Here is a 22,689-nt window from a genome sequence, read left to right as displayed (position 1 = left end):
ATATATATATATATATATATATATATATATATATATATATATATATATATATATATATAACTTTATTATCTATAATTTATTTTATTTTTTTTACCAGATAACCTCCATATTTCCTACAATTAAAATCGATTTACATATACACTAACCAAGGAAAACAATAAATCATCAGAAAATGAGGAGAGCTTCATAATTTCCGACTCTTAAACTCTTTTTAACAAAGTTTCCTCTTACTAACTAAAACGATGTGCACATTAAGATAACTTCTGAGGAGGCAGTTCTGTAAGTTTTAAACGGTTTTCAAGTTTACACGGTTATCACATTTTTAAAATATGTTTCAGATTGTAGTGTAACAAACTGATACCTTTTGTTCCTCACCTAACTGCTTTATGCTGAGCTGCATACTGGTGCTCACTGTCCCCACTTGGCTCACTGCCTCACACTCATACTGGCCCTCGTCAAGGACCGTCACCCGAGTGATCCGGAGGGTACCGATGGGCAGGACTGTGTGACGTCGATCCGAAGGCACTGGAGTTCCACCCCGAGTCCAGACAATAACTGGCTCCGGGTAACCACTGGCCTCACAGGGAATATCCACAGTGTGACCTTCAAGGACTGACTGGTCCTGTGGTGCGACGGTGAACTGGGGGGTTGCTGCTCCAAAAAAAGACAAAAAAACATCAGGATTACTAAAAACATAAATAAAATTGGGACATTTACTAAAACAACTTTGCAGGTGACTTAAAGTATAATGAAGCTCAGCTATGAATAAAGGTTTATCCCATGCTTCTGAGGGTTTTATTACTGAATTTAATTAAATTCAGATTAGTTCTTATGAGATTACGGGTATGTGGTATTATCATAAGACTAAAACACACCAAACACAACCTGCAAATAAGCATAAGACCTGCAGAGTTTATTGGAAAGAATCACACTAAAAGAAATCCAAATCTAAAAGGGTTACCTTGCACAATGATGCGTGCTGTGGCATGTATGGTATCCACGTTATTAGAGGCAAAGCATGTATAAAGTCCTCCATCCTCCCTGACAACATTCTGGATGTAAAGCCCTCCGGACGGAGTGATATTAATGCGATCATCGCTAGGCAACGGTGTCCGATCACCCTTCGTCCATGTGACTCTTGGCTGTGGCTGACCAGTGGCACTGCACTCCAGGGTCACACTCTCGCCCATGAGAACTTCTGTATTCTGGGGCTGAATAACAAAGCTTGGTCGTGCTTTAAGAAAAAAACAAGAAGAAAGAAAGAAATTGAAATCTTTACCAAGCCCTGCAAACTTCAATGCAGAGTCTGCCTTCTAGAATTTACCAAAGTTAGAAAATTGTCTGTTCTCAGCTGAATTTCTTTATGAAATAAACATACAATATTCTGAAAAAGATAACCAAACTGTGACAAATGTTTAATTTAAGCCTGATATAAAGCTGGATCTAAAATCAGACAAGTTTACTTTTTGATTAAAGGATAAAAACAAAAAGCAGCTAACTAAAACAATTTAAATTTAGAACATTTGTGGGATTCAGACATTCCTGTTTTTGATTACAAAACCACAACTACGTTATAACCTCACATTTTAAAAAAATGATACAAGAAAAAATAAAGGAGATTCAAGTTTTGAGGAAAAAAAGCAAAACTTCACATCAACACAAATGGAGACATATAAATATTTACTTTGCAACGTTCTTAATATTTCTTTAAAACTGTTTTTTACTTATTTACAAAAATTACCTTTCATCAACTCAAAACTGAAAACAGATTGTCCAAAGCCAGAGTGTTCTCATGTTTGTCAGATAGAACATTTCGTTTATCTGTGTCCTTATTTGGACAATGTTTACTGCGGAATAAGGAAAATATGTTTGGTTTGCCATCAGTGGGACAAGAACTGCACATCAGCTCTAAAAAATCCTGATGATCTCATTTTCACATGAAAACATGCTAATAAATCTCCCATGATATCAGGTATCACTTTTTTTGGTTTCTATTTGTATTTTGGAACAGAAAGTAATAAAACACACAGACATATTCTGTCATAATCCGGAGTTCTGGAACAAAGTACAGATGTTTGCCAGTTTGAGAATTTAATAAAGTTATAGTGGTTGGTAAACAAGCGAACATCCATAGAGACATGAAGTCAATTTTATGACCCGATGAATACTGCAGCAGAGTGTCTGCGGAAGGGGCGGAGGCACATTTGTGTTCACTGTGACACAAACATGCAGACAACCTGATTTCTGAGTATAAATCAGCCATAAGAGAGAAACCATGAAATAGGGGAAAATAGGGAAAAAACACAAGAAAGAATTTAGATCTGTCCTATAATACAGAAAAATGACTAGTGAAAGATTATATAAAAATAATTAAAAACTAATAAATAAACTACAGAACACTTGGCTAAGAGTAAGCAAACATAGCAGCATATGGCAATCCATAACAAACCAAATCAAAACCAACATCTAACCTGTAGATCCAGACAGGTTCACCCTACACTGTCTTTGCCTTTCTGGTGTGTTATAAATACTTTGAAGTGTATGAAATTGACTTTTACTGGTCAATTGATTTGAGGATCATTAATTTAGATACTTGCCTTAAAATCAACTATTGTAATTTTGGTAAAAAATAACTTGCACAAAAAGTTTTCTTCCGTTCCCAGGTCATGGCTTGGGGTCCTGATTACATGCGGTTCTCAGTCATCCAGGTCATAGTCATTAAAAAAAAGTAAAAAAAAAACAAGTAAGTTCGTTCAGTGGATTGTTTTTTTTTTTTTTTTACTTTTTGGAGGTCCTTATTGCAGCTTTTCAAAGAGAGGTGTGTCAAAATCCCCTCAGATAATCTTTGATACCTTTATTAGGTAACTGTTTTACTGTAACTAGTTTTTAAGGTTTTAACTTTTGTACTGAAGTAATTAGCTGAAATCAGACTCAAATATGTTACAAGGTATATCAAGAATGAGATGAATTATAATAAAACTAGCTTGGTCTCCCAACATGAACTCTTACCCCTGCAATCTACGTTAGCGTGAAATTGTAATTAATAGTGTTGTGCCGATTCCCTTTATTTGCCCCGATACGATACCTGGCTGTGCAGTATTGGCTGATACCGATACCATCTCTTTGAAATTGATGTGCGTTTGTATATATGAAGAACTGCATACTGCCTCGATGTAAAATAATTGCCATCATGGATTTGTCAAGCTGCTGCCTACCTTTGTGAAGCAGGAGAAAATCTAATACAAAGTGAATCCAGTAGAACATTTTATTGCCTACCTGGAATGGGTGACAATAGTTGAATAAACTTTTGGCTCTCAAAATGGTATCGGTCCACTATTTGTCGGTACTCGCTGATACCGATACCACCATTTTAGCGCTGGATCGGGACCCCACCCGATACTGGTATCGGTATCGGTGCAACACTCTTTATTACCCCAAATCAAAGCACAACTTTTACAGTAAAATTTAGCTGGTAGAACATGGATCTTCAATTCCTCTCCTCCTGGATTAACTTCCCTTTCTGAAGAACTTGGTAGAATACTGAAGAGGTCATTTAGCCATTTAAATCAGGTCTGGAAGCTACGATACGATACTAACAGGTGGAGGACAGGAATTAAAAACACATTTAAGTGGCACACTTACCGGGGGCTCCAAAGTATCGAAGAGTGACCTCTGAAGTCTTAACTTCCCCGGCTACATTTTTGGCCATGCATTGGTAAACTCCCTGATCGGTCTCTCTGGTGTCTTGAATCATGAGTGTCCCATCTTCCAGCAGGTTCAGACGATTGTCATCCCGCATATTTAAAGCATTGCTAGAAAAAAACATCAACAGACGTACATTTTGTTTCCTGAAAACGATGCATCGCTATGGTTACAGTTTGTTTTCTGTGTCCGTATCATTTAATATGATTTACACAAATGATTTAAAAGCATCTTAATTCTTATTTCTTTAATCTTTTTTTTTTACTTTCAGTGTCTGACACGGAGTGCTATGGATCGCTTACACCCTTTTAGGGTGTAATACGAGACAGAGATATTAATTTAGATGCTTAGTTTAAATTAGTGGTCATGTCCAGCTTTTTCTACTGAGGCAGGTGGCGAAAGTTAATCCATTCCTATAATGACTTCATTTTGAGATTTTACTCAAAGCTTTTATGAAAACTCAGTTAGAGCACCACAATGCACCTTATAGAGGACTTACCAAAACCAAAGTAGCTAAACTACAGACGGTAGAAGGTCTTTTAGCTGCTACCAAATAATGAGAGCATCCTCCTGCTGTTGCAAAGATCAAATCATGGGAAAATTTGTCAGACTGATTGTTTTTTAAGTGCCTTTACCGCTTTATCCCCAGATTAGCTTTTATTAGTCATTCTGAAGACAGAGAGTCTGAAGAGGTGATCTCGCTTTTCAAAATAAAATGTCAAAACTGTCAAAACAAAACTATGACCTTTACTGCACATATCAGAAAGGTTCTGTTTTTAAATCTTTTCTTAAAACACATCTTAGTCGTTTCTAAATTCGATTCAGATTTTGGCTTTTTTTTTTTTTTTACGTCCCTATGTGTGATATATTTTAATAGTTTTTGTTTTTGCTTTTATAGTTCTTACTTTCCTACATTATTAGCTCTTAAGGGTGTGTAAAGCACTTTGGTAAATTGAGCTGTATTGAAAAGCTCAAAATAAATGAAGTTGAGTCTCTATTATCTTCTTGCCAATCCTGTCAATGAATTAAAAATATATAATCTCTTCCAAACTAAAAATGTGTTTTTTCTTAATAATAAAGATAAAAAAAACTATAACAGGGTTTTTTTTTTTAATATTGAAAACTAATAAGACATTGATTCACAGTTCTTTTATTTCTTTTTTTAAGTGTTTGATATAACTTACTTGTTTCTTAGCCAGATAATCTGTGGTTTGGGATTGCCCTCAGCCCTACAGGTGAAGTAAACAGTGTTTCCTGATGTAACGTCGACATCCCGCGGCTCTGAGGTGATCCTTGGAACCTCTGAAATGAGAAAATTAGACAAGAGTTACACTAATATGTATTTAGTCCAAGGTTTTATGAACAAGAATTTAAAAGTAAATTTATAATTAAGGTCTTTGGGGATTAAGACCCTCATTTCTGAATATTTCTGAGTATTTTCCACTAAAGTTTTTCAATGTAAGTGAAATCTGGCCTATACTTGAGCCTCTGCAACACACTGATTCTTGACTTTTTCCAGTCTTTTTGTTTTTGTTGCTGTTATGTATGGGATTAAAGGCTGCAACTCAGGAATATTTTACAAATTGATCAATCTGTTGATTCTTTTTTTTTTTATATATAATCTAATATAATTTTAATTTTATAATTTTTAATAATCAGTTAGAACAAGGATCCATAAAGAAGAGTTTTTACAGAAGTAATCAGAAACAAACTTTTCCAAATAAAGAGTTCTGGATAGAACTCTGTCAGTTAAAGGAATGTTTTAGAGTCTCTATACTCCAGTTAATGAGTAAATGATTACTAAATTAGTTGAAGATTAACCCCATTAACTAAAGGACAATGTTGTAGTAGTCTTATATTGTATGTGTGTGTGTTTTTAAAATATATTTTCTTAACCCTTCAGCTAAGAAATGTTTTGAAACAGTCCTAAAATAATTCCTAGAATAATGTAAAGGAATAACTTCTTCACCAAGATTTTTGCCTGAATTGTGTTCACAGGATACACTATAACTATAAATTTCCTTTATTGGTTTCCTTCTTTTTACCATGACTACCACAATTAAGTTTCTTCTAAACAAGTTTTTCCTTGCATCAATGTTAGATAGAAACCCTAAACTTATTCAGAGGCTAAATTCCAGATGTTTCTTTCTGGACATACTTTCTGAGCTCAGTGGTGATCCGGATGAATTTTCACCACAAGCATGTACTGTATAATCTAACACACACAGAAGCAACAAACAGGAAAGGTTCCTCTGTCCTAAAGTATACCTTCCTGCTTACAGGGGCTGAGGTGGAGCAGGAAGGAAAAGACGGCTGGAGGGAGGTTAAAATGATTTGCTGGCTTTAGGACATTGATTGGATAGAAAGAAGTAGGAGGGTTAGACTAGGCAGGCGTCTGAAAGTCACGGTCATTATGCTTAGCAGCTGAGATTAAACTGTGGTTAAGTTACAGTTGCCGGATTCAAACTGAGGGATTCATTGAGAGCTGGAGAAAATACAGGAATACAGCAATGGAATTGCATGTTTTTTCATGTTTACATGTTTTGTTTTTTGTCAGTGTATTTATTACAGTAAAATAAAATGAAGATTTTTGAGTAGAGGCCAAGTCTAAGTCCTGATCTATTGAGATAGAACAAACAATATATTCTATTTGCATATTCTGAAAGTATGACTTCAGTACTGCTATAGATGCAGATGCGCTTCTATATCAAGAATTTCTACACGTTTCCCACTTCAAAACGACTGACTTGCTCAGATATTCAAATCCGTTTTACAACATTTTCAATATTTCGCTGGTTCTTATTTTTTTTTCCAAGATGGGATTTTAAACTAAAGTAATTTTGAATGAAAAGAAAACCCTCAGGAGCTTTTATTCACAACTTGTCCTGTTCTAAGGTTATCTAGACGGAAACCCGTATATTCTCGTAAAGTTCTATATTTCAGCAGTAAACATCCTTTCAACTTCCTTTATACAGTAAGATAAACTATTTTCCCCTCTAACTGATAAAGTGAACAGCTGCTTGTGGTCACAGTGACCACAGAATGACGTTTCCTCCAGCTGGTATCAAAACAGCTGCTTACACAAAGAACAGAAAAAATGCTGTTGTGTCAACAGTCTACAGTATGTGAATGAATTTTACACAGTGACTCAACACATGTGATGTTTGTGGGAAGGTAGGTCAGGCTACTTTCTATATGTTCTAAAGGGGATTTTTCTGTATGAAATATATAAAGTTGAACGCATGTATCTGACGCAAATTAATCAGCTTTGAACCGCATCTCCACGAAGCCCAATCAGCATCCAGAGTTCACTTTAAAAGGTCTTCAAACCCACGACTTGCCAAGCGCAAGCAGTGGTAGCGGTGTCTGATTTTGACTCAGATGACCCCGATTCAACCCACCTCTATCCCCTTCTCCACCATCATAGCTTCATCTGACTTTTCCATGGTGCTTCTTCTACTTCGTCTCCATCAGACTGTAATTTCTCGTGGACTCTTACTGCATTCCATGTCACATCTTAACTGATCCAGCAGAAGACCGCCACATTGAGCCTGGTTCTGCTAGAGGTTTTTCCTCTCCACTGTTGCTTCATGTTTGCTTATCATGGACAGGTTTATGCATACCTGTGATTATCCAAGCTGGACATTTATCATCCGGATCCAGAGTGAAGCGCTAGCATCAGCTCACACAGTCTATTGGATCTAACCAATTCACTTCAAGCAGATCGTCTCACCAACCAGCAGTTTATGGACTGAACCAACTGCATCCATCTCCACTCCGCCACCAGTTTCAGGCCTGGGGGGAAACATCCCTGTCCTCATACACCTGATTATGCATATTAAGGTAAAACTCAGTGCTAATAATTCCTGCTGAGGTTTGAGCGCCAAAGTCCTAAAATAATTGTATCAATAAAATTCCTTTAATTGTCTTTTTTAATTGACATTTTCTGATGGAAATAGCTGTTTAACACCAGTATTGGGCCACAGAAATCACCAGTTTGTACTTATTTTATTTACTGCTGAGCACACAGAAAATTATATCTATGATTCTGATTTAATTTACAATTTTTTTCTCTTCTTAATGTTAAATAAAAAAAAAAAATCAAGCTGTAATTATGATGGCTTACAAAGTATTAATACCTGTTTTTGTCATTTCGTCACTTGACAACATCAAATCTTTAAGTATTTGTTCTTTGTAGAGAGCATACTACAGCGTATAAGTCAGTACTTTTATATACACTTTTTGCTGCAATTATAGCAGAAAATCTCCCCCACATTATCAAAAAAAATAAAATAAAATTCTGAAAATACATAGATGGTTCGGGTAGTAATAGATTATATTTTTTACAGTTTAAAGAGCTATGCCACTGATGATGTTAAAGCAGGTTACAGAGAGCTAAGGTTAAAAGGAACCAGATTAAAGCTATAAGCTGTTGTTTTTCTGTCTGTACCGCAGTTGAGCTCCTCAGCAGTGAGCGTGGCCACCGATCGGCCCTGCAGTCGGCTGGGATGGTCGCAGGTGGCGGCAGCCTGGGCGTTTCCAGACTCTGCATACTGCTTTAGCAGGTCGGCCAGCCACAGCAGCTCACAGTCACAGTTCAAAGAGTTGGAATCCAGTCGCCTGCACACATGGGCACAAGAAAAAAGCAAATCAGAAGATTCTGGGAGCATTACTAACAAATACTTTATATAAATGAGACCTTTTTAGGAGTTTTGAGGTGAAGGGTATCATCTCATTCCAACAGAATCATTTATGTATAAAACAGAAATAAATAAAAATGCAGCCATGATCATGTAGAGACTGAGTTGGATTAGAACCAAATAAATGGTGTAGAACCTTATATCAGAATTTACTGTGTGTAAATAAGAAAAATGTCTATAAAAATAGTACTTTTCTTGTGTACAAGCAACAGAAAATCAATGATTAAAAAATAAAAAGCTTTTTAATCATTGGATGGATCGATACAATGAAAACTTTTACAGTTATACTTTACATTTACACTCGCTCACACGCTATATTACTAAAATATTAGAGGTTTTCCGATACCATGTTTCAGCTGATACCAATTAATGATATCAATATATAACAAAAAATATATATAATCATCCAGCACTGCAAAAAAAATCTACAAATATGTAAAGATTTCTTAAAATAAGCGTATTTAACCTTAATTTAAGTAGGTAAATAAGGAATGAGTATCTTTACCCTTAGGGTTATGCTTATGCACTTGAAATTAAGGGATGACTGTTGTTTTTTACTACTTTAAATGTAAATTGTCTTATATCACTGGCAAATTTTCTTACTTAGCTGCTTAATTCAAGAAAAAATGCACTTGTTTCAAGAAAAGTTTAAATACTTAGATCTCATTTTTTGCAATGTATGCCTGTATGACTGTGATGATTAGTATGGTAAAGCCTGGCTGAGGTTAAACCTTTGAATGGAAAGGTGAATGAATACAACAAATGTAAGCCATTTATTATATTTTTTTGGATAATAATATTAACAGTAGTAAACCAAGAACTCAAATAAATCTGGGAACTGTTATTTTAAGAATTTAAAGCAATAGTAATGTAAAATTAAAAGGTATTTCAATAGAACAATATAAAAAACAGTCCAATAGCAATTTAAACAAATTACAAAGACTAACTAAAACCTATACGAATGCCACCAATGCCAACCTAAATATTCAGAAAATTAAAATCAAAAGAGCAGCAACTTCATAGTACCTTAATACTTTTACACAAAAGTATACTAGACATTATAGTAGTATTTGATTTTATGTATACACATGTTGATTTTATGTATACACATGCATATTTTTATCCTGTGCGGGCAGTGCTTTTATTTTTTATTTAATTTAATTTAATTTTTTATTTATTTTAGTTATTTTATCTTTTTGTGCTGCACTTTGGAAACCTTGTGTTTATTGAAATCGTGCTATATAAATAAAGTGGATTGGATTGGATTTGAGCAATTTAGCATTGTTCATAATTTTAAGAACAAAGGCAGATTCTTCTCCAAGAAGCTGAGCATTTTTACTCTCTCTATCCTAACTAGAACTAACCAGTTAATTAATTCTGTTTTAAATTACATGTATCGGATCTTTGCCTGGACTCCAATACCCATGCCATTTCTCATACTAGTATCACAATCGGAACAACTCTATAAAATGTGGTGAATAAATAAATATACGCATCGAGACGATATCACAAAGTGGACAGTTTACTATTTTAGATGGGAACCTCGCACAGCATCTGCTGAGAGGTGTTTTTTTTCTTTTTCTGAATTCTAATAGTATAGCTGCAAAGTTACACCTGAACAAGAATTATGCTTATTCATACATAACTAAGTTTTTGGTCGTATGTTATGTACTTTTTAGCATTTTAATTGATTAATTTAAAGGTTCATGGTCCCTGAAGGAAGATTTATTTAACAAGTACAGTAGCAGCCATTCAAAATGGCCCTTTCCAGTCAAACAGCAGCCGAATGGCAGCCAACTTACCTGCAACTCCCAGCAAAATCCTCTCCAACTTCCAGCAGCTGGAGTGACCTCTCCTTCTCCTTGGCGTGCACATTTTTTTTTTAACTTTGACTCACTGATTTACACAGATTTTTACACTGATTTACCCTGATTCACTGAATTAAAGAGTCTGACTAGGAGATGATGCTTCTCTTTAGATCTTAAAGTCCACAAATCATGAGAGAATGTTTAAAAAGGAATTGCAGGGCCAGCCAAGGACCCATTGAGGAAAAGTGGGGGAATTTTGAATGGCTACTACTGTAGTTATAATTCGATGTATGATTCTCTAAATTTGCAGCGAAGTTTAAACCCCTTTTAAATGAGGTTGTTTTATTTGGGCTATCAGTGTAAATCAGCGTCAGGCATCAGAATAAAACTGGCTCAAAGAGATCTATGAGTAGATTCAGCTCTATTACTCTGCAGATTTCACCCATAACCAGTCTGTTGCAAGCAATCTAACAGACCTTATTGCCCAGTGAAGAGAAATCTGTTCAGTTGGTTTCAGGACCTGTGTGGTTCTACAGATGCTGAAAGAATAACATCATGGGTGGCCAGGAACACCTCCAAAAGCAGCCTAAGTGGTTGTGTTTACAAAGCATTCACATCTGCACCTCAGAGCTGTCAACCTGCGATCAGATTAGCCGTATAGCACGGCGTTGAAAACACGCCTGTGTGGCGGTTCATGAGCTACAGCGTGTCTGGCACCACCAAATCCAGCTCTGTGCAAACAGTGGGGCCCACCAAAACAACACGGGAACAGCTTGTTCTCACTCTGGGAACTGGTCTCGCTGCTTTAACTCCTCTTCTGGTTCAGCTTTACTCCCATATGTCGCTGAAAAAGATGTTTTACACTCAAGAGGATTGAATGGGGACTTTAGAGGATTCTTTTCTTCCTATCTCACAGTCTAATACTGTTTATATCTTCCAATGTGCAAAGCCATAACCAGAGCAAAGCCAGCGTGATTAACTAGGCTCTTGGGTCTCTTTTCTTAAACACTCATTTAAACATTAGAAGTAAATTTATGATTTTAGGAAAAGGGGCCAAGCAGCTGATTCTTCCTCAGAAGATAAACTCAGAGACACGGAAAGGAAAGCTGGTGTCAGAACTAAAGAATGCAGCATTTTAGGGGAATTTAATCAGCAAGCTGCTTATATTTTAATAATCCACTTCTCATACCACCCTAAAAACATCCGTCAGATTTTGATTTAGGATTCTTTTACTTACAGTCGTTTCATGGATTCAAGATGAGTGAAGGTTCCTGGGACAAGATGCGCTATTTTGTTGTTGTGCAGAAACCTGGCATGGAGATCAGAGAGAGAGAAAAACAAACAATTGACAGGAAAACTTGATTATGGAAATGTTGTCTTTGGTAATAATACCGGTAGGTTAATTTTTAATCTACAAGTAACAGCATTTTCTGGTTTATGCAAGACTTTTTGATCAAACTGTGACACAGTTCTTTATCTTTCCTGTCAGGAAACTGATTCAAAGATTTTCCTTGTACTGCTTTGACTGTGTCCATGGAAATCTTCCCCAACAACAGATAAACTATGCACCTGGGAATTCCTTCCCTCCCCTTCGCCTTATTTTTTTTCCCCCCGCAGGTGTTCCATCTTTTTGTGAAAACTCAAGGCTGCATGTGCAAATACAACAAGCTCAAACAACAAAACAAGAACCTGACAGATTGTTAAGTCATTTATGGAGAAAAAAGAGAGAGGGAACTGTATAAAAACATACTAATGATGCATATCTAGTTAAATAAAGAAATTAAATCCTATACTAATTATTAATTTATGGGAGCCGATCTTGGTGTAAAACAGATTTTCTTCTATTTTCTGTGGTTTAAAACCCTTTTTATGAATTTTAGCTAAGAGGTGAGAGTGCACCTACAGTCGTTCCAACTTTGGCAGATGGGTAAAGGATTCTGGTTCCAACGACTCGATGCTGTTGAAGTGCAGGTATCTGAAACAGAACAAAATACATAAATACGTGCATTTCAGAGTGAAACCTAATTAAGAGATGGAACATGATGGTACAGATGTTTTGAGAAAAGGGTGGAGGCTGGGCCGTCGACGGGCTGGATGATAGTGTGTCACAAAGAAAAATACAGAAAGAAACACCTGTAAGTCTGGGCAGCCTGGGGAAGCTATGTTTAGACATTCAGGATAAATTGATTTAAATTAAAAGGATCCATTTTAAATGCAGGGAACTGAATGTTGTATCAAGAGAAATATGTCAAAAAAAAAGAGACTAAAATCTGTTATTTAAATAAGGATTCTGACAAATAGTACCCCAGCTAAATATTTTTTTCCTGCTTTGCATAAGGATGTCTATATTCCTGCATCTGCAGTTTTATCAGCAGGAATTATTGGTAAATTTAAACTACTTTTATGTAGATCCCGTTTTTTTTTTTTTTCCAGCTCTAATCCGATATAGATAGCTGGGCCGATCCGATCCAACTGTAGAATGAATGAGCCATGTGAGTGAAGGCTTTAGATTTGACATAACATTAGTAAAAAGAGTAAAAAATAAACATAGGTATAAAGTGTACATTAGCGGCAAAAAGAAAGAAATAACAGTTCTATGTAAGCCCTGGACTGGATCTAGCTAATTAGTCCAAATCAGAGCCCATATTTAATCCAGGTTTTGGATTGCTGCATCTCTGCTTTTTGGTTCTTGAGATTAGAGAAATGTACTTATTATCACCTCAGGTTCACTCAAGGGCCTGATGACAAACTTTAACTTTAATTAAAGGGAGCTTTCGCCTCCACTGTCGCTACAAGCATGCTAGGTGTGAGGAAATGCCTTTATGTCAATGCAAACAACTGGGTTTCCTTAGAAAGTAATCTGACTGTATGATCTGGTTGAATTGTCTCTGTAAAGTGCCTTGAGATTATATGTGCTGTGAATAGGAGCTATATAAATAAACTGAAATAAATTGAGTTATAGAAAAGGTCTGCTGTTACCACTACATTTATTTGGCTAAATGCACCTTTCAGGCAGATGTCTGAGTTCTTCATAATGTCTAATTTTATTCGGATCGGCAAAGGTGGAAGTACTGAAGCAAAAGAAGAATGTTTTATGAAAAGAACTGAAAGCAAGGTTAATTAAATTTAGTTACTTAATTTGGATAATAATCAATATTAACTCAGGTACATAACAACATTTATTATTTCTAGTGATACAGAATCCAATTTGACCAACTTCTAATTTGATACAATCCTTCCTTCCATTACAAACTAATAATAAAGTCAGATTCAGATCCAATAACACTTTGTCTGTCATGATTTTGGTTCTTGTCGGTTTTGTCTGTTAAATTTGATCTTTGAGGTTTCAGTGGTTTTATTTCCATTTTGTGTTATCCTAGTTATTTTTGATTGTATTTAAATTCTTAGGTATTTCTTGTTTGCTCTCTGTTGCCGTCTTCTGTAAGTCTCCTTCTCCTAGCTCCCTTCTAGCCTCCTCTGTTCACACCTGCTCCCAATCTATTTATTAGCCTGGTCTTTGTTTCTCTCCCATATATGCACCTCCTGCTCAGCCACTGTTGCGGGTTTGCCGTAATTTCTTTGCCCACTCGTTCTGCGTATTCCTGGTTCTCAGTTTTTGTGTATTTATGTTAAGGGAATTTTGCTGCTGTTACCCTTTTTGTTATTAAATCTCAAGAAACCACCTCAGCTTCAGTGTCTGCATTCAGGTCCTGTCAAACCTCCACCATACTGTGGCAGTACCCTCCACTTAAGGGCGGATTCTATGGAAATAAAACCACTCAAAGATAAAACTTAAACAGAACCAAAACCATGACATTGTCTAGATTGTGTCCAAATTAAAACACAATAGAGTCAGACTTTGTCCGTAAGATGTCTTCTAGGTTTTGGAAGTTGGAAAAAAGTGTATAAATGTACAATATATTAGAAACATAGCAAACAGCTGACAAACGGCTGGATAAACAAAATGTTCAGATTTCAATTGCCTTCACCTGAAATCTGATGCAGCAGTAAAACAGGCAGAGAGACGAAAGACAAAGACCCTTTTCTGTGTCAAAAAAAACAATACTGAAATAATGCCAGTCCTAATAATAATAAGCTGCTATAAAACATCAAGTTCAGCTGTTTAAACCTAAAGCCACAGCCATTACAGAGAGCCATTCAGACCTAAAGCTTACTCACCTCTGGATTACAGGAGAGGTGATGAATCATCAAGCACTGATTTCATATTTCCTCAGTAAGACCAAAGGCACAATGAGACTTCATGCCCGGGCTCATGTTTTATTATATTTACAGTGATTTACGATGTGTAATTAACACACAAAGCATTTGCTGACTGGAGAGAAATTCAAAACAGCTGCTTGGTCTAAATCTGACACTGGAAACATATTTATTAACCAAGTCTTTTACTCTTGGTTTGATTAAACAAAACAAAGCAGAAATCAGTTTAAAGCTGTCAACTTAAGCATTTTATAACTCAAATTAAATTTGTGCGCCTTTAATTTGCAAGGATATTTTTATTCTACTTCAGACATACTAATATCAAATGCATTTTGCAGGCATTTCTGCCATATTCCAATTATCTTGCAATACATTCAGACATTCAAGCGACCGAAGCAATTCAGACTGCTGCATTTTATGGAAAAGAATGTCAAATGTGGGACAGTAGAATTTTGTGTCCATCACATATATGCTGAAATGCTTTAACATTATCTTACGGGAACAGAGCTAGACAATAAGCACCCTCTACTTCCTGAATAATGTCTTTGCTGGATGTCGATTTCAGTTGTCTTAATGCAAAATGTGTGGGGATCCTGATTAAAGGTGTTTTATAAAAGACAACATAAAGTGTTTGCTGGACTTTTCTGCATTGATCACAGATGAGGTCTGAAGAGGGAACTGACAGATCTATTACCAGAGGATCGGGCTCCGGGACGATTGTTTCTCATTTTCGGTTCAAACGGATGTGACATCAGTTTTCTTTTTCAGCAAAATTATACATAATATTGAGCTGTCTAACCATAATCCATGTTCCAACTGTACTGTATGACAGTGAAACCCAATTTGCACAGAAAAGTTTCCACTGCCTCTGAAGGTGAACATACTGCATGATGTCTGTTTTACACAGTAAAATCTGAGGAGACATTAGTGAACGTATGGTTCCCTTGTCTGCATGGTGCTGGCATTTTAAGTCCAGATCCTAAAGCAGGAGGCCTGACCATCATCCACACTATTCTGATATATAACAGAGACTCTGTTTTTGGTCTATGCTTAATATATTTTTATATGAGGGCATGTTGTGTTGTTTTTGATTTATTGGGCCTACTTTTTGCTGTCATACAAGCTCAGTTTGAGTGATTCCATGATTCTAACTGTTGCTAATGATAAAAATGGATGAAAAATGGCTGAGCGGGGTGAGGGGGTTTGGATTTAGGGTTAGGTTTCCTTTGGATACTTCTTTTTTTTTTTTTTCATTAAAGGGTTTATTACAATCCAGTGTGCACAAAGTGTCCAAAACTCAAAAGATACAGCAGTTAAAAGAAAACATTATAATGTAAGACTAATTAAGTCAAATTACTGAGTTTTTTTTTTTTTTAGTCCTTTTATTCTGGTTTGTTTAAGCAGCAATATCTAAAAGTTCCAGAGGGGTTGAAGTTAAACAACCTTGCATTAAGAGAAGACAAAATTATCTGTTTTTTCAGGAAGGGAGTAGCTGGACTCACACATAAGGCACAAACAGTGCAGGGTTATTCTACAAAAATTGCATACACACACAGATTCCAGCAAACAGGAGAAGTGTGATTTTTGCAGCAAGAAGACAGAGGCAGGTCAAAGCTTTGCTCTACAGTACTCCTGACTGCAGCAGAACACTAACATTCATGTTTAAAGCTTTACGGTGAAAGGGGCAAAGCTGCCATCATTACCATGGGACTCATGCAAAGGGGGGTCACAGCACAGCACACAGAGGTCAGGTGCACAAATGACATGCATGGCAACAAAAAAGGGGGATAAGGGCCGTTGCATGTAGCAGCATAATGTTCATCTACACCTAAACAGTACAGTTCATGCTGAGTTTGGTGCATCTTATGACTCATAAAGATGCAGCTTAAGCATGGCAGCTATACCAGGCAGTAGGATTTCTTTACAGAGGTCCTTCGGAGAGGGAAAGGGAACGAGGTGATTATCGGTAGAAGAAGGCACAGCGCCGCGAGCAAATAGAGAAGGTGAATTAAGGATTCGGTCACTTACAGTTGTTCAAGAGAGACAAGGCCCTTAAATGCTTGTCTGTCAATTGATTGGATTTCATTCTTGTACAAATAGCTGAAAGGAGAGATAATCGGTGACATTAGTAACACTCACACATCTTAAATGTCCTGTTTATACTGAGAAAAGCTTTGCATTTCACTTTTGCCACTGTTTTTGCTAAACGTTTTTACCGTTTTTTCTTAAAAAAAAGGCTCCATAGCATTCAAATTGTAACACTGCATGGCCTATCTGTGATTGCAAATGTAAGTGATGCAACTAAAGAGTTGGAGGTTAAGGAAACAGTTTATCTTCAAAACTTTACTATAACTGTATGGAACAATACATATGATACATGAACTAAAGCATTTTGTATTCAATAAATAAATAAAAATAAAAAAAACCTATGGGTGCAACGATTCATCCAAATCTCCACTTTCTCGTAACTTCAACCTTGTAATGTTGAACAGGCTGGAGCCACAAACACTATATTTAAGATCACCAGGCAAACTAACAGGCAAACCATCCTCCTCATGTTCATGTTTTTCTTTAACAATACATATCAAAGAAATGTGAGCCTAGGAAAGCAATAGCTCCCAGCTGTGCACCTTTTCATCTCCCACCACACAGTTCCCTTTGTTTTAAACCTCTGCCAGTGCAGAAGTGGTGAAACATGACAACATTTTTTAAGATAGGAATCAAAGAAAAACATTGACATGTGTTTAAGACCAGGAGATTACAAAATCTAAATACAACTATTGTGACAAAGTAGCTGAGCAGCGGCATGTAAACAGCAGTCCCACTGGTTAGCTTAACCCTCTGATGGCAGCAAGGACGCTAAATTTAATGGTAGGTTGTCCATTTAGGCAAGGCAACTTTATTTGTATCATAGAATTAATTACAAAGATGATTCAAAGGGCTTTACATAATCAAACAATACAATAGATGGAAAATAAAAGCAAGTTAAGATAAAAAATGAGTAAAACAAAACAGTTGGACCGCAAACTTGAATTATTTATACCTTAGTGAATAGTCTAAGTTTAACAGTCGTAGGAGCTCTAAACAAAGGCTTTCAGCACTTTTACAGTCCTCTGGAAGTTTGGTCCAGATAAATGGAGCATAAACGCTAAATGCTGCTTCTTTTTAAGACATTTGGAAATAATATACACATGCTTTATAGAGCATGTCCGATTAGTCCTCCTTTAAAAATAAACAAAAAATAAACTTAGTATGCAGTTAATCCTTAGTTGGCTGCATTAACTTGACCTCATCTCTCATACAGAACGGCTTGAATTATGCACTGACTGTTTCCCAGATATTCTGCATAAACCTTTGCTTTGTTTCTATTGGTGTAAAGTAGCATAGCAGTTTTTGGTACATCGCTTTTTCCTTCTTCTTTTTCTGATACAATATGAATACAGATATTTGAATTAGGAAATCTGGCCCAGAACTAAATGTGAACTCTATCTAAAAACTATTTACATTTCCCTCAGAGTATGTTAAGACTTATTCAAAATATCGATTTTGACACTAGTTAAATATTATATTAAATTTAGATAACTCCAGATAACTGGAAATAATGTGTAATATGAAAAAGGTGACATTTTATGCATTTAATCTTCCATTTTTTCCCCTGGATTTATTGATGTTTTTTTTATTTTTATGTTGTCTAATAAATTTCCATTATTTTAACCAGCTTAAATGTTTTTTCCTCCTAAAACATTGGTGCAGGGGTTAAAGGATCGGACCCATCTACCCTATCTAGGCATCATGCTATTTGCAGGTTAGCATCCCAATTGACCTTTGACACGTCAACTTCCAAATCTTTTTTTTTTTTTTTTTTAAACTGTGTCCTATCTGGCGATGTGGCATTAAGAATAATTGTCTTGATGCCAGAAAAGAGCCCAACAGATTTTACTTTCAAAAGTGGAGCAGTAGGGCTATCGCCATATTGTTCCGTTTGATTAATGCATATAAATAGCTTTATTATGATTCATGCAAGTATTACAGATTATATGGACACTGCAATGTAAGTAGAACAGGAAAGAAAAGCAGAAAAAAAGGAGAAAAGATGAAAAAGGAGAAACACAGTTTAAGCATCTCTTATCCTTACAACATTTTCCTAGTTTACATATTAACTTGGGCCCTTTGGGACAACGATTTATCAGAAACTGGATTGTTTTTAAATTCTAATAACCAGAGGTGTCAAGTAACAAAGTACAAATAGTTCATGACCTTACTTAAGTAATTTTTGGACAACTCCTTACATTTAAAACAAAAGACTTGTTTGTGTCGTTTCTTTTAAGCTCGTTTTCACGATGGCCTGTTGGTTTTTTAAACAAATAAAAAACATAAAAATAATTTGTTTCCTCCAGATAATTAATCTATGTGCGGTTGGACTCAGTGCTGCACCAACTTGTTCACTACATACCAAAATTACTAGTTTCTCAAGATAAAGCAAAGTTAATTATGACACTGTTACCCTTAGTTATAAAACAAAGAAAATTACATATAAGGAAGTTATCATGCAGAATTGTAGAAAAATGTTCCTTTAAAATGGTAGTGCATTATATGATTTCATTTTTCCTGCATTACTTTTACTTTTAGTAGTAGTCCTTTTAAAACTGGTACTTTTAAACTTTTATTTGAGTAAAAAACTTAAGTTGATACTCTAACGTCTGCTAACAACACATTTAAATGACTACCGGTAGATTTAAATTGTCTTTGCCTCTTTGCACAGGACTTTGAAAATGGTGCAAGTTTTCTTCCATGCAACAAGTAGGTGTTCATTCTTTAAGTCAGCAAAACCAACATGCATACCAATAGTTACTTTCTAATTACTATTGATTGCCATTATACTGTGGATGTACCGAGGCTTTTCAATGGTGGGAATTTCTGTTTGCTCTATCAATAAAATAAAACCTGGGATGCTTATGAATTTTTCCATTCAGAGAACCAGCTTAAACCATAGAGTTTTCAGAGAAAGCATGCAGCATTGTGGTGTAAGCAAACAGTAGACATGCAAAGACAAAGTAACCATTTAACAGAAAAATACTGAGTGAACATGACCCTAATGGTCTGTATCATGCAAGATCTTTTTTTTTAGCTTTTAAACAGAATGCTATAGTTGTATTCATTTAATTAAATCATGCACACAGTGATGTTTTACAGTACTTGATTTACTTGATTCATGCCTGCCTAAGTAATCCTAATGCATTCTGAGCTCTGAGTATCAGCTCCTCCCTGTCCTGTGAAAACGAGTGGCCATCATCATCCTCTATAGAAAGGGTCAACCCACCTCCTGCAGGAAGCATCTACCTTCGCAACCCTGTGCCTACACTGTAAACAAACACCCACTTTCTCCAATCAGAGACAGGTATTGGAAGGCAAAGAGCAAGGATTCCTGCTCACAGTTTTTTTGTTTTGGTCTGGAAAGGTCTTCCCTTTCAAGGGAAGGCTTTTTCTTCTAGGTTGGAAGAAAACAACTAATATTTGAGGAATAAATTCATACTCTGTAGCACTGAAGGTAGTTTTTTAACTCATATCTGCCTATAGTTGACTTCGAAAGGCTTAAAGAAGCATGGTATAAAAACAAGAGAGGAGCTGAAAGCTGCTTTAACTTAACCTTTCAAATTTTAGACTAAATTAGAAAGTTCCTTTTCTTTTCATTCTTTTTTTCTAGATTTTTTAATGTCATCACACTGTCATAAGTACGGAGCAACAATATGAACTCTCTGCATTTAACCCATCCCCTTGGGGAGCAGTGGGCTGCCATTGTGCAGCGCCCAGGAGGCAGTGTGGGGTTAAGGATCTTTGCTCAGGGACCCAGAGTGGCAGTCTGTGGGACTGGGGCTCGAACTCAGAACCTCAGGATTCCACTCTCTATGCCCTAACCAGTCGGCGGCCACTCCCCACAACGGGTTTTTATAAAACCAGATAAAACAGTGGAGCCACTGTTTTTCTAAACAGATTTAAAAGTAATAACTTTTCATTTTTTCACTTTTAAAAGATTAAAAATAGAACATCCAACAAAGGTTCAAATGTGAGACACAGGATCCTGCTACAACGTGCAACTACGAAAACAGAACAGCAAGAAAAAACTTGATTCTCTAATAAGAAGCAGCATCTGCTGAAGGAAACAAGCAAATTCTCCCCCAATGTTTTCCACTCTTTGTAAAGTTGGTTGCTATAGAGTCAAGCAGCTTGCCCTTAACTACATCCCAGATTGCATAGTATAGAAAACTCTGAAGAAAGTGACAAAGTTAGATGGAAAACAAAATCGAACCTCAAGCTTTAGGATCTGAGCAGCAGGAAGAGCTAAATAGATAACTTCAACATGATCACAAACGTTCCTGCAGTTTTACAGCCCTTAGATCAGCTGGGCTTTGATGGGGGAGGGGCTCTCTAATTAAAGTGACTAAAACAGCTGTGGGGTTTAATTACAAACATGGGGGTGGACCATCACTAATGTGAAGGCTTGGGAGGAAAACAGAGAAGCAGAATGTCTCTTGGTTTCAGCCTCTTTTTGTTCCTCCCAGTTGTTCAGTTGAAGTAACAGACTGTTGGGAAACACTAAGTGCATCTAATTGCAGCTGTTGTAGGTCAAAGGTCAACGTTGAAAGAACCATAGTGTGGATGTAGATCTTATTGCAGTCTGCTTAGGATACTCTTACTTAGGATATACTCTTTCTAGTAAACATGATTTTGCTGTAAGCATAAAATCTGTATATTTTTGTTCTTTTTGAGCTTTTAAGAAAAAAAAAAAAAAAACTACAACAAAACACAATCATTTTTGATTAAAAGTTCAGTTCACACTAAAACGCACTTGGACGAAAAACATTTGAGGACCTTGCAGTTTATTACAGAAAGAAATCCCCCCTCCAAAAATAAGCTTAGGTTAAAAAGAATGCTATTCTTAAATGTTACTTGAAAGATGTTTTGATAAAGAGAGACTAGCCTAAATGTATTTGTTTGGGACACAGTCCTAAGAAGATGTTTTCACCTCAAAAACAATCAGCTTTCACTGATCATGAAACAGACACAAACCTTTTGTTCCAGTAAGTCTCCTATCAGAGGCAGAGTAACCTTCTGTAGAGCCTTTCACAAATTGACTATTTTAATGGTTAGAGCGCTTCATTTTTCCAAAGAAACTTATTTGTCTTTGTTGCTCAAAACAAGGCAGAAATCAGCTTTTAAGGTATGCAGTCATGGTCAGTAAATTGGCACTAAAGGGCTGGTTATACTCCCTGCAACGGTGTGTTGTATTGACCTTATCGCAGCTATTTTTGATTCATGCCCAATATTGAAGCGTGGTCTGCTCTATGTTATTCCACGCCACAAAGCAAGAGGGACAATAACGAACTAGCTGTGGGTCTAGATACGGCAGAGGCGGTGGGGGCAAGTTTGTGCGACAATTGAGGGACATGAGGGCGAAAAAGGGTCCCAGCGTTCTCGCGCACCTCGTTCTTCTAGCTTGTCCAATCTCACGAGTCGTTTTCCACAATGGCGGTCATACAAACAAAACAAGCCGGTAAGGTATCAAACAGGAAATATGCATAGTGTAGAGCGGATGTAGATTTGACCAATCAGAGGCCTCCTGTCTGCGATCACCAACAATTTGGGAGAGGTGAAGCAAAGGCAAAAATGCTGGAATACGTTGGATAAGTTATGGTTACGTTTCGTATAAGTTATGAACACGCTGAATCACGCTGGCACACGTCGACATACGTTAGTGAGAAATTGTGAGCATGCCCCAAAAATTTCCGGAATACGTAATCCAGCACATGGTCATACGTGGGCCATAAGTTACAGATAAGTTATTTGATTGTTATTTGATAAGTTACCCATACCTCGTGGTGTCTACCTTATCCAAAACCTATGAGCAACTTGTGCATAACTTATGCTTAACTTGTCAAGAACTTATCTCCAACGTATTCAACATATTTGATGTTTTTCTGATGACCACTGTGGGCCCTATCACACCTTGACGATTTAACCAGCGTATGCCCGACATCCCAGAATCTCCTAAAATGCTGGCATACGCTAAACGTTCGATGTATTTTTTTTATTTTTGAGTGTATACATAGTGTATTAATAAGTCCAGAACTTATGTCCAACGACTAAAACCTATGAGTAACTTCTCCTCCAGACTGCATCCCCATCATAGGGTGAGCGTGAAGGTGAGTGTGATGGATCCTCCCTGTGTTCACGCCCACGACCAACAAATTTCCTAGGAGACG

General features: G+C 36.5%; 1 protein-coding gene across 2 annotated transcripts in view; it reads right to left on the bottom strand.

Annotated features, from left to right (window-relative positions):
* The window catches only part of pxdn (peroxidasin), a 65,633-nt gene that overhangs the window by 21,593 nt on the left and 21,351 nt on the right, over window positions 1-22,689 (bottom strand). The window contains exons 4-11 of one of the 2 annotated variants that reach the window (XM_015381272.1): window positions 16,457-16,528; window positions 12,114-12,185; window positions 11,448-11,519; window positions 8,153-8,322; window positions 4,887-5,004; window positions 3,643-3,812; window positions 962-1,234; window positions 376-651 (exon numbers count right to left, since the gene is read on the bottom strand). In XM_015381272.1, the coding sequence (XP_015236758.1) occupies window positions 376-651; window positions 962-1,234; window positions 3,643-3,812; window positions 4,887-5,004; window positions 8,153-8,322; window positions 11,448-11,519; window positions 12,114-12,185; window positions 16,457-16,528 (1,223 nt within the window). The remainder of the gene's footprint in view (window positions 1-375; window positions 652-961; window positions 1,235-3,642; window positions 3,813-4,886; window positions 5,005-8,152; window positions 8,323-11,447; window positions 11,520-12,113; window positions 12,186-16,456; window positions 16,529-22,689) is intronic. The other variant, XM_015381273.1, reaches the window with a different exon arrangement.

Source organism: Cyprinodon variegatus, unplaced genomic scaffold (genome assembly GCF_000732505.1).
Source record: "Cyprinodon variegatus isolate N-32 unplaced genomic scaffold, C_variegatus-1.0 Scaffold230, whole genome shotgun sequence".
Lineage (NCBI taxonomy): Eukaryota > Metazoa > Chordata > Actinopteri > Cyprinodontiformes > Cyprinodontidae > Cyprinodon > Cyprinodon variegatus.
This window is presented reverse-complemented; position numbering and strand designations above follow the sequence as displayed.